The sequence below is a fragment of the Oncorhynchus gorbuscha genome, linkage group LG15 (assembly GCF_021184085.1).
Source record: "Oncorhynchus gorbuscha isolate QuinsamMale2020 ecotype Even-year linkage group LG15, OgorEven_v1.0, whole genome shotgun sequence".
Lineage (NCBI taxonomy): Eukaryota > Metazoa > Chordata > Actinopteri > Salmoniformes > Salmonidae > Oncorhynchus > Oncorhynchus gorbuscha.
Genome location: NC_060187.1, coordinates 35,740,973 through 35,757,089, shown reverse-complemented (window position 1 = coordinate 35,757,089; position 16,117 = coordinate 35,740,973). Strand labels below are relative to the sequence as shown.

Genomic DNA, 16,117 nt, shown 5'->3' with positions numbered 1-16,117 from the left:
AGAGCAATGGCGATGAGCTTTACACCACTCCAGCCGACGCTTGGCATTGCGTGTGGTGATCTTAGGCTTGTGTATGCGGCTGCTCGGCCATTGAAATCCATTTCATGAAGCTCCCGGCGAACAGTTATTGTGCTGACGTTGCTTCCAGCGGCAGTTTCGAACTCGGTAGTGAGTGTTGCAACCGAGGACAGATGATTTTTACGAGCTACACACTTCAGTACTCGCCGGTCTCTTACTGTGAGCATGTGTGGCCTACCACGTTGCGGCTGAGCCATTGTTGCTCCTAGACATTTCCACTTCACATTAACAGTAGTTACAGTTGACCGGGACAGCTCTAGCAGGGCAGACATCTGACCAACTGACTTTTTGGAAAGGTGGCATTCTATGACAATGCCACGTTGAAAGCCATTCTACTTTCGATGTTTGTCTATGGCTGTGTGCTCGATTTTATACACGTGTCAACAAAGGGTCTGGCTGAAATAGCCAAATCCACTCATTTGAACTGGTGTCCACATACTTCTGTATATATAGTGTATGTTACTCTACAGGTGTAGGGAGTCCATTGTGTGTCTTCTCCTGGTCTAGAACACAACACTGACCGTGGTAGCTTTTTACCATCAGTGGTTGTAATGAGAACGACTAGGAGGATAAGGGAGCCGAAGGAAAATAACACTGAACTTGAGTCAAACACACTGGTTTTAAGGGTGACTATTGAGTAACTGGCATTGACTGCCCCAGAGGGAAGTTTCAACATTCGAGTTTGTCCCTCTTCTCTATTATCTAAAAATATAAATGTACTCCTTTGTCCCATATTGAATGTCTATGATGATAACGGTAGCAGCAGAGTTGAGTATGTGAAGGCTGAGGGGCCTGGCAGCGGGCTGCGCCTCCTGAAGAGAGGAGTCTTTCAGTCCAAGGCCAGTCAGGTGACCGAGAGCAGGGCAACTGTTAGACTGATTAACCAATCAGTCTATGTGCCGTCGTCACACAGTCACGGCTCCTTCCCGCCGGCCGACCTCAAAAGAGTCATTGTGTGAAAATCCCATTATGTATTTATTAGACTTCCAACATATTAAAAGGCAAGCAGTGAAAAATAAACAGCGAACTTCCATTCCCCCTCAAGACATGTGTAATTATGGACTGTTGAGCAGCCCAGGGGTGAGAGGGATAATTATGATGACTACTGTTGTGTTGACATGCTGTCTTTTGGACAAGACCGGACATTGGCAGGGGACGAGGAAGGCAGGCTGAAATGTGCTTGAAGACGGATTGATGGCTGCCCGTTTCAGAGATAGGAACAGCAGGATTCAGAGAAGGGAACAGGCGGATTCAGAGAAGGGAACAGGAGGATTCAGAGAAGGGAACAGGAGGATTCAGAGAAGGGAACAGGATGATACAGAGAAGGGAACAGGAGGATTCAGAGGAGGGAACAGGAGGATATAGAGAAGGGAACAGGAGGATTCAGAGAAGGGAACAGGAAGATACAGAGAAGAGAACAGGAGGATACAGAGGAGGGAACAGGAGGATATAGAGAAGGGAACAGGAGGATACAGAAAGGGAACAGGAGGATACAGAGAAGGGAACAGGAGGATTCAGAGAAGGGAACAGGAGGATTCAGAGAAGGGAACAGGAGGATTCAGAGAAAGGAACAGGAGGATACAGAGCAGGGAACAGGAGGATACAGAGAAGGGAACAGGAGGATACAGAGGAGGGAACAGGAGGATACAGAGAAGAGAACAGGAGGATACAGAGAAGGGAACAGGAGGATACAGAGAAGGGAACAGGAGGATACAGAGAAGGGAACAGGATGATTCAGAGAAGAGAAGGGAACAGGAGGATACAGAGAAGGGAACAGGAGGATACAGAGGAGGGAACAGGAGGATATAGAGAAGGGAACAGGAGGATACAGAGAAGGGAACAGGAGGATATAGAGAAGGGAACAGGACGATACAGAGAAGGGAACAGGAGGATACAGAGAAGGGAACAGGAGGATACAGAGGAGGGAACAGGAGGATATAGAGAAGGGAACAGGAGGATACAGAGAAGGGAACAGGAGGATACAGAGAAGGGAACAGGATACAGAGAAGGGAACAGGAGGATACAGAGAAGGGAACAGGAGGATTCAGAGAAGGGAACAGGAGGATTCAGAGAAGGGAACAGGAGGATACAGAGAAGGGAACAGGAGGATACAGAGAAGGGAACAGGAGGATTCAGAGAAGGGAACAGGAGGATACAGAGAAGGGAACAGGAGGATACAGAGAAGGGAACAGGAGGATTCAGAGAAGGGAACAGGAGGATACAGAGGAGGGAACAGGAGGATACAGATAAGGAGATAGGGGTACATTCAGCTGACGCTTAGTAATGCTTTTTCATTGAGGTGACACCCAAGCATTCCTCTCTCTCTATCTTTTTGCTTACTGGGAACGTATGAGAGAGATGAGTCTGGGAGGGAGAGGCTGGTTGGCTGGCTGGCAGAGCAGAGTCTGGGAGGGAGAGGCTGGTTGGCTGGCTGGCAGAGCAGAGTCTGGGAGGGAGGGGCTGGCTGGCAGTCTGGGAGATAGAGGCTGGCTGGCTGGCTGGCTGGCTGGCTGGGAGGGAGGGAGGGAGGGAGGGAGGGAGAGGCTGGCTGGCTGGCTGGCTGGCTGGCTGGCTGGCTGGCTGGCTGGCTGGCTGGGAGGGAGGGAGGGAGAGGCTGGCTGGCTGGTTGGCAGAGCAGGGTGTGTTTCAGCTGTTGGACCGGTGGGACTACAAACCTTCAGCCAGGGTGTGTGAAAGAGGCGTGTGTCACCGCTGTGTGTTTTGTGCCGCCTGTCCGTTGAGCCTGGGCCCAAGTGTACCTATATGTCACAGCACAGTGTTGATCTTAACATTTAGAAAACATAAGCTACGCTAGACCAATAAGACCCAAAAAGAATGGCCGTTGGATGATGTTCCTGTTTTTAGGAACATTCACAAGATACTAGAGCCTAGAACCTGAGCACAGCAACCCTAGGGCGAGTGATGGCATCCAAATGTTTTTTTCTTTGCTGAACAAAATCCCTTTGTCTACTGCAGTGCCATGGTGCAAACGGATTATTTCTCCTCTCACTCTCTTGGTCTCCCTTTCTTTTCTGGCTAGAGAATTTAGTGTGTAGTTTGTTTGACCTGACAAGTAGAATTTGCCTTGGGGCAGAGGGAGGAAGAAAGAGAGAGTAAAGAAAGGAGGATGTCTCTTTAGCAGTAATTTGAGGAGAGTATCTCAGAGCAGACTCGTCGCTGATGAGCGGTGGGGAGGAGGGGAGAGAGAAATTACCCTGTCACTGCCCCTCACTCATCACTCTGTCCGTCAGTCATCTCTCAGTCTGCCGGGCTAGATGCCTCTGGACACAACTTGCCTGGCTTCTTAATCCTTTGCTCTCTCTCTCCCTCAATTTATCTCCCTTTTCATTGTTCCCACCATCTCCTCCCTTTCTTTTCATTTAACCCCTCCACCCTACTTTTTGTATCTCTGTCTCAGTCCCTCAATCACTCTGTTATCCCTTGTCTTTGTCCCACTGACTTGACATTACCCCCTTTCTACATGTCTGTCAGTCCTTTCCCTGTAGAGAGCCATGATGTGATTTCCTATCCCAATGGAGCATCACACAGCCTCAGGTGAAACAGGAGAGAACCAGAAACTCTAGCAGTAAGGAGGGAGAGCAGAGTGGCGGAGCACTGCTGTAGCTCATTCACTTCCTCACTCCTTTCACTGCACTCTACTCCATACCTCTACTCCACTCCAGCAGACTAGCAAGCACACAGCCGCAGTAGCTGATAACACACACACACACTGAGTGGCCAGGCAAACACATGACCAAAACCTAAGTCAATAAAACCCTGTGATTTTGAAGAAACAAACCCAAGGCGTTGATTTTTCTCTTCATACTCTCGAGTCATCACAGTCCTCTTACCACCACAGCTCAACTAGATGCATTGATAGTGTGGAACCACACAGATAAGAGGCTAAAGCCAGGCCCAAGGGCACCTTGAGACTAGGGAGTGGCTGGCCTGGCACTGGGACAGTCAAGCAGGGAAAGAGCTGAAGTGTGGCTGGCACAGAGGGCTAGGAAGAGGTCTGCCGGCGGGGGTGTTGGTGGATGTTAGGGAGAGGTATGACTGGGGGCTGTGTGTATGGTCTATGGGAAGGTTCAGGACGGGGTGGAGATGAGACCATTCATCATTATCAACTCTTGTCAACATGACCCGCTAGCCAAGAGGGACTGTCCCTTTTGAGGGTGTGTGTTTGTTCCTGCCACACGCACACACATGCACCCCCACCTCCCACAAGTCCACACCCACTCTCACCCTCAATGGGAGGAAGACTTACAGAATAGTTGGGAATAGAACAACCAGATTCTAAACCCACAAGACACTGCAGTGACAAGTGGAACTCTGTGACAAAGATCTGTGGTGATAATGACAATAATGAAGAGGTGAAGCCACTCTGAAGCCATCCCACTGTGGTCTAATGTCCCATCTCTGAAGCCAGTACAGTTAAGCTGAGCTAACCATGTGAAGTTTAAAATGAGAGCCGTTTCAAAGGCCCAGTGGTTGTATGACCTCAATGAAATATGTAGGCCTCCTAGACCTTAATAACTAAATGACACCACACAACAGAGGAAAGCTGATGGAGCATACAGACTCAAAATGGATTCCTCCTTCTGTCTGTCAGATCTCGATTCTTTTGGAGTGTGCTTTTAAATACAGTTTGCTATTTTACCACACAGCCCAACATTGGACTCCACCCTCCAACAGTCTCTTTTTCTCTCCTCTCTTCCGCCTTTCATTCCCCTCTCCCGTCTCCCCGCAATCCACCCTTTTTCTCTCTCTATTAATTACTTTCCATTCGCACCCCTCCCCCTTCCCCCCCCTATCAGTCATGTTGTTTTTGCAGCCTTTCTTTCTTCTCTTTATGAAAATAGGTTAAAGCTGAACGAGACCAAGTGTTTGCTTCCAAAAATACCACTCTGACATGTTTTCTGAGTAAAGAGCATAGAATGCAGTGAGCAAAAAGGAATGGGAGAGTTTTATTGTAAAGAAGCCAAGAAAAGCAATACATTTTCTATTATGCCCATGGAGTGTCCTATAGCCTAGATCACACAGTCCCACAAGGATGATTCTGTGATTCAATTTTTACAGCTAGGAAATATAGCACATTTTCCGTGTGGACCTCCAGACCTCATTGAATACCAAATGTGGCCCCCGGGGAAAAATGAGTTTGACACCCCTGGCCTAGATCTTCTAAAAAGAGGCACACATCTCCCAATATTTTCAACCTACACCATCATTTTTGGTTTTGAATTGTTACTCTCTACTGTAGAATATATACTACATACGTGCACCAGAGAGTCCACCTACGCTCCAGTCCAACCAGCCAAAGCTAATGAGTCGAGTGTGAACAGGAACTCTGTTTGTGCAGCCCAGTCAGTGTGTGATGGCCAGAGGGAGAGAAGAGAGGAGGAGGGCATGACAGAGCTATTAGGCATTAGTGAGCGGGCGGGGATAAATGAGAGTTAGAGAGGCGAAATCCTCCCCTCAGCCCTCACCCACGCCCCAGTGGACAGGGCCGGGAGAGGTCAGCCATCGGAGAGCCAGAGGTAGAGGGAGAGGGGGTGCAGGGACTGGACGGGGGCCTCTAATGTGAACCAGCTGTAGAAACCTGACACCACGAGAAGAGAGAGGAAAGCTGCAGGGAACTGAACTGAGAGAAGGAAACAGGGAGGGAATGAAAAATCCCACATTGAGGTTAACAAAGAATCCTATAGATGAGTTTGGCTGCAGAAACTCTGGGTTATTCCTGAAAGTAGAGCTGACTACAGTCTAGCTATGTGGTGAGGAGCAGTCTGGACCGTATTTGACTGAAGGGCTTTGTGCATGATTTATACAATTTTTTTTTTTTGTTTGAGTTCAAAAAAATGTATTTGTTCAACATTTCAGTGAACTGACTCCACAGGCCAACATGTTTTGTTGTATTATATACACTGAGTATATCAAAAATTAAGAAACACCTTCCTATTGAGTCGCATCCCTTTTGCCCTCAGAACAGCCTCAATTTTACGGGCATGAACTCTACAAGGTTGAAAGCGTTCCACAGGGATGCTGGCCGTTGTTGACTCTAATGCTTCCCACAGTTGTGTCAAGTTGATTGGATGTCCTTTGGGTGGTGGACAATTCTTGATGGAAACGGTTGAGTGTGGAAAAACCCAGCAGTGTTGCAGTTCTTGATACACTCAACTGTGTGCCTGTCACATATTACCTTAACCCGTTCAAAGGCACTTAAGTATTTTGTCTTGCCCATTTACCCTCTGAATGGCACACACACAATCCATGTCTCAATTGACTTAAGGCTTAAAACCCCTTATTTAACCTGTCTCCCCCTTCATCTACACTGATTGAAGTGTATTTAAAAGGTGACATCAATAAGGTATCATGGCTTTCACCTGGATTCACCTGGTCAGTCATTGTCATGGAAAGAGCAGGTGTTCCTAATGTTTTGTACACTCAGTGTAAGTCATTTTAGGTCCTCTCCCCTAATAGTAATGATGTGTGTCATGCACAGCCTTGTTCTTCTGTGGCAAGGGGTAGGTACTGATTTGGTTAGGGGCAATATTATACTGAAGTGCAGCATGCAACAATTTCAAAGAGAGTTACAGTTGATATAAGGAAATCCTTCAATTGAAATAAAATCTGGTGTGACCACCATTTGCCTCATGCAGCGCGACACATCTCCTTCACATAGAGTTGATCAGGCTGTTGATTGTGGCCTGTAAAATGTTGTCCCACTCCTCGTCAATGGCTGTGTGAAGTTGCTGGATATTGGCGGGAACTGGAACACGCTGTCTTACACATCAATCTAGAGCATCCCAAACATGCTCAATTGGGGACACGTTTGGTGAGTATGCTGGCCATGGAAGAACTGCGTACAGATCCTTGCAACATGGGGCTGTGCATTATCATGCCGGTGATGGCATGGTACGACAATGGGCCTCAGGATCTCGTCATGGTATCTGTGCATTCAAATTGCCATTGATAAAATGCAATTTTGTTCGTTGTCCGTAGCTTAGGCCTGCCCATACCATAACCCACCGCCACCATGGGGAACTCTGTTCACAATATTGACATCAGCAAATCATCAGCAACAACGGCATACATGTGGTCTGCGGTTGTTAGGCCGGTTGGACATTTTTACAAATTCTCTACAACTATGTTGTAGGCGGCTTATGGTAGAGAAAGGAATATTAAATTATCTGGCAACAGCTCTGGTCGACATTCCTGCAGTCAGCATGTCAGTTGCATACTTCCTCAAAACTTGAGACATCTGTGGGATTGTGTTGTGTGACACAACTCCACATTTTAGAGTAGCCTTTTATTGTCCCCAGCATAAGGTGCACCTGTGCAATGATCATTCTGCTTACTCAACTTCTTGATATGCCACACCTGTCAGATAGATGGATTATCTTGGCAAAGGAGAAATGCTCAGTAACAGGGATGTAAACACATTTGTGCACATCATTTTATTGAAATAAGCTTTTTGTGTGTATGGAACATTTCTGGTATCTTTTACTTTCACTCATGAAACATGGGATCAACACTTGACACGTTGTGTTTATATTTTTGTTCAGTGTATATTGAATAGAGCACAAAAACCTGAAGGACAACCTATGTATCGCTGACGCTGTGACATTTCATTTTGTCAACACCGGTTTGATAATCCCAATTTAATTCAATCAAATTTATGTCATCTTTTCTTTCAACACTGTTGAATTTCAGACAGATTTTTCAAATAAGTGCACACTAGTTTATAGCCATCTACACAGTACAACATATTGTTCCCTTTAATCATACAGTATAGGTCTTACTGCTGAAACATAAAACGAATACTAACGTGGACATGGTCGGCTTTGTTTGACAGGCTGCTAATGTGATCTATGTCAGGGGAGCAGGGGCCGTGTCATCATTCTTTCAGAGGGTTGAGAGGTTGTCATGGAGTAGAGGGGAGTGCACATTCCCAGGGCATTAGTATTGTTGCGATACCTCTTAGTACAGCCTGTCGATGGTGTGGATAGTGTAACTGGATAGAAGTGCTGAGACAGGGAGGAGACAAGATGGAGGGATGGGGAGGAGTTCTGGGGAAGTAGCTATGCCTGGGGAGCATGTCCAATCGGAGAGAGGTGAGGTGAAGAAGTCTGTGTCACAGCTCTTTGAAGATCTGTTTTCCTTGTCTTTCTAGAGGTTGTGTGTGTGAAACAACAAGTGTGTTAAAACAGGTGTGTGAACCCTCGGACTGTGTGATGAATACTTGGGTGAAGACAACACTTACACACTTTCTATTGATCTATTCTGGGCTTCTCTCTGTCATTAATCATGACAGCCGGAGTTTCCCATGCTCTCTCAACCTAATATTTTCAAGCTGCATTTAGTGCAGAATAAATATAGTACGTGTGAGACTCCATTTAAAAAAGATTCCCATCTCCATTTCAAAAGATTCAAATTATGCTCATTTACTGTGGTCCTGCATGTTTGTCTGTCAATTATCTGCGGGGGGAAAAAATATGACCAGTTTTAAAAACGGTGTGTATGGGGTAGAGGTCGACCGATTATGATTTTTCAACGCCGATACCGATTATTGGAGGACCAAAAAGGCCGATACCAATTAACCGGCCAATTTTTTCCTTTTTTATTTGTAATAATGACAATTACAACAATACTGAATGAACACTTATTTTAACTTAATATAATACATCAATAAAATCAATTTAGCTTCAAATAAATAATGAAACATGTTCAATTTGGTTTAAATAATGCAAAAACAGTGTTGGAGAAGAAAGTAAAAGTGCAATATTTGCCATGTAAGGAAGCTAACGTTTAAGTTCCTTGCTCAGAACATGTGAACATATGAAAGCTGGTGGTTCATTTTAACATGAGTCTTCAATATTCCCAGGTAAGAAGTTTTAGGTTGTAGTTATTATAGGAATTATAGGACTATTTCCCTCTATACCATTTGTATTTCATTAACCTTTGACTATTGGATGTTCTTATAGGCACTTTGGTATTGCCAGTGTAACAGTATAGCTTCTGTCCCTCTCCTCGCTCCTCCCTGGGCTTGAACCAGGAACACAACGACAACAGCCACCCTCGAAGCAGCGTTACCCATGCAGAGCAAGGGGGAACAACCACTCCAAGGCTCAGAGAGAGCGACTGACGTTTGAAACGCTATTAGCGCGAGCCATTTCACTTCAGTTACACCAGCCTCATCTCGGGAGTTAATATGCTTGAAGTCATGAACAGCACAATGCTTGACAACGAAGAGCACTGGCAAAACGGAAGTGCTGTTTGAATGAATGTTTACGTGTCTGCTTCTGCCTAACACCGCTCAGTCAGATACGTGTATGCTGAGTCAGATTGTACGCAACGCAGGACACGCTAGATAATATCTAGTAATATCATCAACCATGTATAGTTAACTAGTGATTATGATTGATTGATTGTTTTTTATAAGATACGTTTAATGCTAGCTAGCAATTGACCTTGTCTTACTGCATTCACGTTACAGGCAGTCTCCTTGTGGAGTGCAACAAGAGGCAGGTCGTTATTGCATTGGAATAGTTAACTGTAAGGTTGCAAGATTGGATCCCCCCGAGCTGACACGGTGAAAATCTGTCGTTCTGCCCCTGAACGAGGCAGTTAACCCACCGTTCCTAGGCCGTCATTGAAAATAAGAATGTATTCTTAACCGACTTGCAGAGTTAAATAAAGATTAAATAAAGGTGTAAAATAAGAAAATCTGCCACTCAGATTAATTGGTCGACATCTAGTATGGGGGAGTGAGATGTGGAAAGGGCTGTGTTTGTGTTCCTGTCGTCTGTTACCTGAGCCTCCTCAGGGAGATAGGTGTGGTGGCCTGTATCTGTGAGGCAGCAGTTCACTCTATGGCTGAGAGTCTCTCCACAATATGTCGGCAGTGTGCCAAACACACACACACACACACACACACACACACACACACACACACACACACACACACACACACACACACACACACACACACACACACACACACACACACACACACACACACACACACACACACACACACACACACACACTCAACAGCACTGAGGAGCAAAAGGCCCCTGAGACAGTGTCTCTCAGAGTGACTGACCACTGGTGATGCTTCAACATCAGTCTCTGACCACAACCTGCAGATAGAGCTTAAGAAAATACAGACACAACCAAGACAAAATACGAGACCTAAATACACACGTCTAGCTGACTACAGTACAAATTACACTGCCAAATAGAAAGAGACAAACTGAGAGGGAAATGTCAGACCGAGAGAAGCGGAAAGTGAAAGTAGGGGGTGGTGGGACAGGGGTAGGGGATAGAACGGGTGGAGTGCAGGTTTTCATTTTTCCTCTTGTGCAATATTGTAATTCCCTCTGTGCTGTTCGTCATGTGGTTAAATCACTTTACAGAGAGAGAAGAAAAGAGAAATGTATTCTCTATGTCTTGTGACCTAACACACACACACACACACACACACACACACACACACACACACACACACACACACACACACACACACACACACACACACACACACACACACACACACACACACACACACACACACACACACACACACACACACACAGGTTCCAACTGTTTGTCCAACTCCACATACGATTGTTCTTGTTTTTAGTTTTTGCCACTTGGGTAACTTCCATGTAAAACCACCTCGTCACATCCTTCTGCTTTTTGATATTTCAAAAACTTGACCTTGCTGTCAACCTTTCCCCCGCTCAGTTCTTTTCAAATGTCTTAGCTCCAGCAAAATGTACATGACTAGGCCAAATAGTATTTTCCCTGTATGAATCACATATACCCTCTCCAACATAAGATTCTCACACTATGACATGTACTGTCCACTATTACTGCTTTTCTTCCTCTTTGATGTATAGTGTTTGTTGTGTAGGTTTCTATAGCTGATAATATGCTGTCTTTAATGTAGTAGCTAGCTGAGAAAACACCTATTGTCCTCTGTCTACAGGTGTGCCGCAGGCTTCCTGGGCGAGTACTGCCATCACAAAGACCCGTGTCATCCTGGTTACTGTCTGAATGGAGGGAACTGCTCAGTGGCTGTGTCGGGCATCCCGGGCAGCCCCACCTGCTCCTGTCCCCTGGGCTACACCGGGCAGCACTGTCAAACCCCCCAGAACTCCACCTGCTATCCCAACAACCCTTGTGCCAACAGAGGAGTATGCACCTTGCTCTCCCTCGACAAGTACAAGTGCCAGTGTGCTCACGGATGGACAGGTCAGCTCCTCTCTGATTCAAAAGTACTGCTGTACAGTCCATTCCTGACAAGTGCTATGCAGTTCACTAGTCCAAACCCCAATACATTATTTCCACTAGTAGTCATATGTTTGGTACACGGGTTCAGGACAGTTCTTGGCCTTTGCATTGATCATAACTCTGTACTAGTATGTTGTGGTCATGATAAGTAACCAAGGTTACAAGGACATGAGGCTCTGTTTCCTCTATTTTTCTGTTTTATAACCTTATATAAGCCCACTCATCTCTCTCTCTCTCTCTCTCTCTCTCTCTCTCTCTCTCTCTCTCTCTCTCTCTCTCTCTCTCTCTCTCTCTCTCTCTCTCTCTCTCTCTCTCTCTCTCTCCTCTCTCTCTCTCTCTCTCTCTCTCTCTCTCTCTCTCTCTCTCTCTCTCTCTCTCTCTCTCTCTCTCTCTCCCTGTGCATCCAGGCATACGATGTGAGCATGTGGACACCTGTCTACCAGTACCCTGTGCTAACGGAGGCACCTGCAGCTCTCTGTCCGGGAGCAAGTTCAGCTGTACCTGTCCTCCAGGCTACTGGGGTCCTCGCTGCCTCAACGACACTGATGAGTGTGCTGCCTCCGCCCCGGTGTGTCAGAACCAAGGGGCGTGTGTCAACACCCCCGGCTCCTACAGGTGTAACTGTGCCCCCGGGTTCACCGGCCGCCACTGTGAGACCCCCTACATCCCCTGCGCCCCCTCGCCCTGCCTCAATGGGGGCACGTGTCGCCAGACTTCTGAGACCAGCTACTGGTGCCACTGCCTGCCAGGTGAGAGAGAGCGAGGGAAGGAAGAAAGAAAGAAAGAAAGAAAGAAAGAACGAGAGAAAAGAACTAGAGAAAGGCTTCATGAGGCCTGTATGCATGCAGCATATTGTTGCAATCAATGTTTGAGGTGCAAGCACTAGAATCCTGCTGGCGCTGCAACACTATTCACCATGTATTGAAACCCTACTGTACCCAGCAGAGCTATGGGCAAAACAATCAAGCACTGTCAACCATAGCCCATGTTATCTTTTTACATTATAACTTGTTATCACTATGATAACTGATACATGATATGACAGAGGTTGCCAGCAAGGTTTGATAGCAGTGAAATAATAAGTATCATTCCTATTTTTGACACTCTCATGGAAGGTTTCAATGGGACTAACTGTGACAACAACATTGACGACTGCCCCGACCATCACTGCCGAAATGGAGGGACCTGCATGGATGGCGTCAATACCTACAATTGCAAATGTCCCCCGGAATGGACTGGTAAGTATAAAGAATAGTCTATGATTTTTTTCTGTCTGTCTTTTTTTCTTTGTTCAGTGTCTGTGTTTCTGTGTCTGTCTGTGGTTTCTCTCTGTGTCTAAATGGGGGACTTTTTTCTACTCTTGTCTCACGTATCCAACTCTCTTCCCCCAACCCCCTACAGGTCAGTCCTGTACAGAGGATGTGGATGAGTGTCGCCTGCAGCCCAACACGTGTCAGAACGGAGGGACCTGCAGCAACATCCAGGGCAGCTACACCTGTGTGTGTGTCAACGGCTGGAGTGGCCTGGACTGCTCTGAGAACATAGATGACTGTGCTACGGCTGCCTGCACCAAGGGCTCCACCTGTATCGACCGTGTGGCATCCTTCCTCTGTGTCTGCCCCTACGGAAAGACAGGTGTGGACATACAGCCTGTCTGCTGCGTAGACATATACAGCTTTCTCCTATAGACTGATCAATGGATAAGTAGAAATGTAGTGAATTAATCCCCAAGGGGAATCTATAAGCACAGAAAACACAGGCCAAGTGACTGTTGAATATTCCCTGCCAGGTTTGCTGTGCCACGTGAACGATGCCTGCATCAGTAGCCCGTGCAGGGACGGGGCACAGTGCGACACCAACCCTATCAACGGCATGTTCAACTGCAACTGTGCCCCAGGCTACAAGGGAAGCACCTGCAATGACGACATCAACGAGTGCATCATTGGTGAGGGACAGATCAAAGCACATGATGCCCAAAGTGTTTTGTGAATAGACTATACAGACTATTCTGTAAGAAGTATCCTTCCTCTCTGTTTGATACTTTCTGTACTCCTTTATAGTTCTGTTTAACTAACCTCTCAGGCTTCCCCTCAGGTCCAAACCCCTGTGAGCATGGGGGATTGTGTGTGAACACGGATGGCTCGTTCACATGTAACTGTGCAAGAGGTTATGGTGGGCCGCGCTGTGAGACAGACATCAATGAGTGTGTCTCCAGCCCCTGCCAGAACGACGGCACCTGTCTGGACCGCATAGGAGACTACAGCTGCATCTGTATGGAAGGTAAGTGTGATCAGTGATTCCCTATCTCTCCTTCTCACACACACACACACACACACACACACACACACACACACACACACACACACACACACACACACACACACACACACACACACACACACACACACACACACACACACACACACACACACACACACACACACACACACACACACACACACACAATACTGTTGTGTAATATTCTCTCTCTGTTTCCAGGATTTGAGGGAACACACTGTGAGATTGACATCAACGAGTGTGCCAGCTCTCCATGTCTGAACCAAGGGATCTGTCTGGATCAAGTCAAACGCTACGTCTGCCAGTGCCCTCTAGGTTCGTCTGCCTTTTTCTAATCAAAATAATTTCTCAATAGTGTTTCAGAAGGTGTCTAGCTACAGTATTTGATGCTGAATTCCATCCCTGGCCTTTAGGATTCAGTGGGGAGATGTGTCAGATTGACATTGACGAGTGTTCCAGCACGCCCTGCCTCAACGGGGCCAAGTGTATCGACCGACCCAACGGATACGAGTGTGAATGTGCTGAAGGTACTAACCACGCGTGCGTGCGTGCGTGCGTGCGTGCGTGTGTGTGTGTGTGTGTGTGTGTGTACACACTAATGTTCAAAGGTTTGGGGTCACTTAGAAATGTCCTTGTTTTTGAAAGAAAAGCACCTTTTTTGTCCACTAAAATAACCTCAAATTGTTCAGAAATACAGTGTAGACATTGGTAATGTTGTAAATTACTTTTGTAGCAGGAAACGGCAGATTTTTTTAATGGAATATCTGCATAGGCATACAGAGGCCCATTATCAGCAACCATCACTCCTGTGTTTCAATGGCACGGTGTGTTAACTAATCCAAGTTTATCATTTTAAAAGCCTAATTGATCATTGGAAAACCCATTTGCAATTATGTTAGCATAGCTGAAAACTGTTGTCCTGATTTAAAGAAGCAATAAAACTGGCCTTCTTTAGACTAGATGAGTATCTGGAGCATCAGCATTTGTGGGTTCGATTACAGGCTCAAAATGGCCAGAAACAAAGACCTTTCTTCTGAAACTCGTCAGTCTATTCTTGTTCTGAGAAATTAAGGCTATTCCATGCGAGAAATTGCCAAGAAACTGAATATCTCGAACAACGCTGTGTACCATTTCCTTCACAGAACAGCGCAAACTGGCTCTAGCCAGAATAGAAAGAGGATTGGGAGGGCCCAGTGCACAACTGAGCAGGAGGACAAGTACATTAGAGTGTCTAGTTTGAGAAACAGAAGCCTCACAAGTTCTCAACTGGCAGCTTCATTAAATAGTACCTGCAAAACACCAGTCTCAACGTCAACAGTGAAGAGGCGACTCCGGGATGCTGGACTTCTAGGCAGAGTTGCAAAGAAAAAGCCATATCTCAGACTGGCCAATAAATAGAAAAGATTAAGGTGGGCAAAAGAACACACATACTGGACAGAGGAATTCTGCCTAGAAGGCCAGCATCCCGGAGTCGCCTGTTCACTGTTGACGTTGAGACACCCGTACCCTGTCAGAACACAACTGAATGGCTCAAACGCATTAAGAAGGAAAGAAATTCCACAAATGAACTTTTAACAAGACACATCTGTTAATTGAAATGTATTCCAGGTGACTACCTCATGAAGCTGGTTGAGAGAATGCCAAGAATGTGCAAAGCTGTCATCAAGGCAAAGGGTGGCTACTTAGAAGAATCTCAAATAAACAAATCAAAATATATTTTATAACTATTGTTTTGGTTAATACAGTTATTTCATAGTTTTGATGTCTTCACTATTATTCTACAATGTTGGAAATAATAAAATGTCGAAAAACCCTTGAATGAGTAGGCGTGTCCAACCTTTTGACTGGTAGTGTGTGTGTGTGTGTGTGTGTGTGTGTGTGTGTGTGTGTGTGTGTGTGTGTGTGTGTGTGTGTGTGTGTGTGTGTGTGTGTGTGTGTGTGTGTGTGTGTGTGTGTGTGTGTGTGTGTGTGTGTGTGTGTGTGTGTGTGTGTGTGTGTGTGTCCATATACACCTATATATATACAGTTGAAGTCGGAAGTTTACATACACCTTAGCCGAATACATTTTAACTCAGTTTTTCACAATTCCTGACATTTATTCCTAGTAAAAATTCCCAGTCTTAGGTCATTTAAGTCAGGATCACCACTTTATTTTAAGAATGTGAAATGTCAATAATAGTAGAGAGTGATTTATTTCATCTTTTATTTCTTTCATCACATTCCCAGTGGGTCAGAAGTTTACATACACTCAATTAGTATTTGGTAGCATTGCCTTTAAATTGTTTAACATGGGTCAAACGTTTTGGGTAGCCTTCCACAAGCTTCCAACAATAAGTTGGGTGAATTTTGGCCCATTCCTCCTGACAGAGTTGGTGTAACTGAGTCAGGTTTGTAGGCCTCCTTGCTTGCACACACTTTTTCAGTTCTGCCCACCAATTTTCTATAG

The 16,117-nt window shown here is 45.8% G+C and overlaps 1 protein-coding gene across 1 annotated transcript in view; it reads left to right on the top strand.

The window, feature by feature from the left end:
- Positions 1 to 16,117, top strand: part of notch2 (notch receptor 2) — a 61,320-nt gene that overhangs the window by 25,877 nt on the left and 19,326 nt on the right. Inside the window, 8 exon segments of the mRNA XM_046300953.1 lie at positions 11,069 to 11,334; positions 11,781 to 12,122; positions 12,489 to 12,611; positions 12,775 to 13,008; positions 13,163 to 13,318; positions 13,468 to 13,653; positions 13,873 to 13,986; positions 14,085 to 14,198. Of these exon segments, the coding sequence (XP_046156909.1) occupies positions 11,069 to 11,334; positions 11,781 to 12,122; positions 12,489 to 12,611; positions 12,775 to 13,008; positions 13,163 to 13,318; positions 13,468 to 13,653; positions 13,873 to 13,986; positions 14,085 to 14,198 (1,535 nt within the window).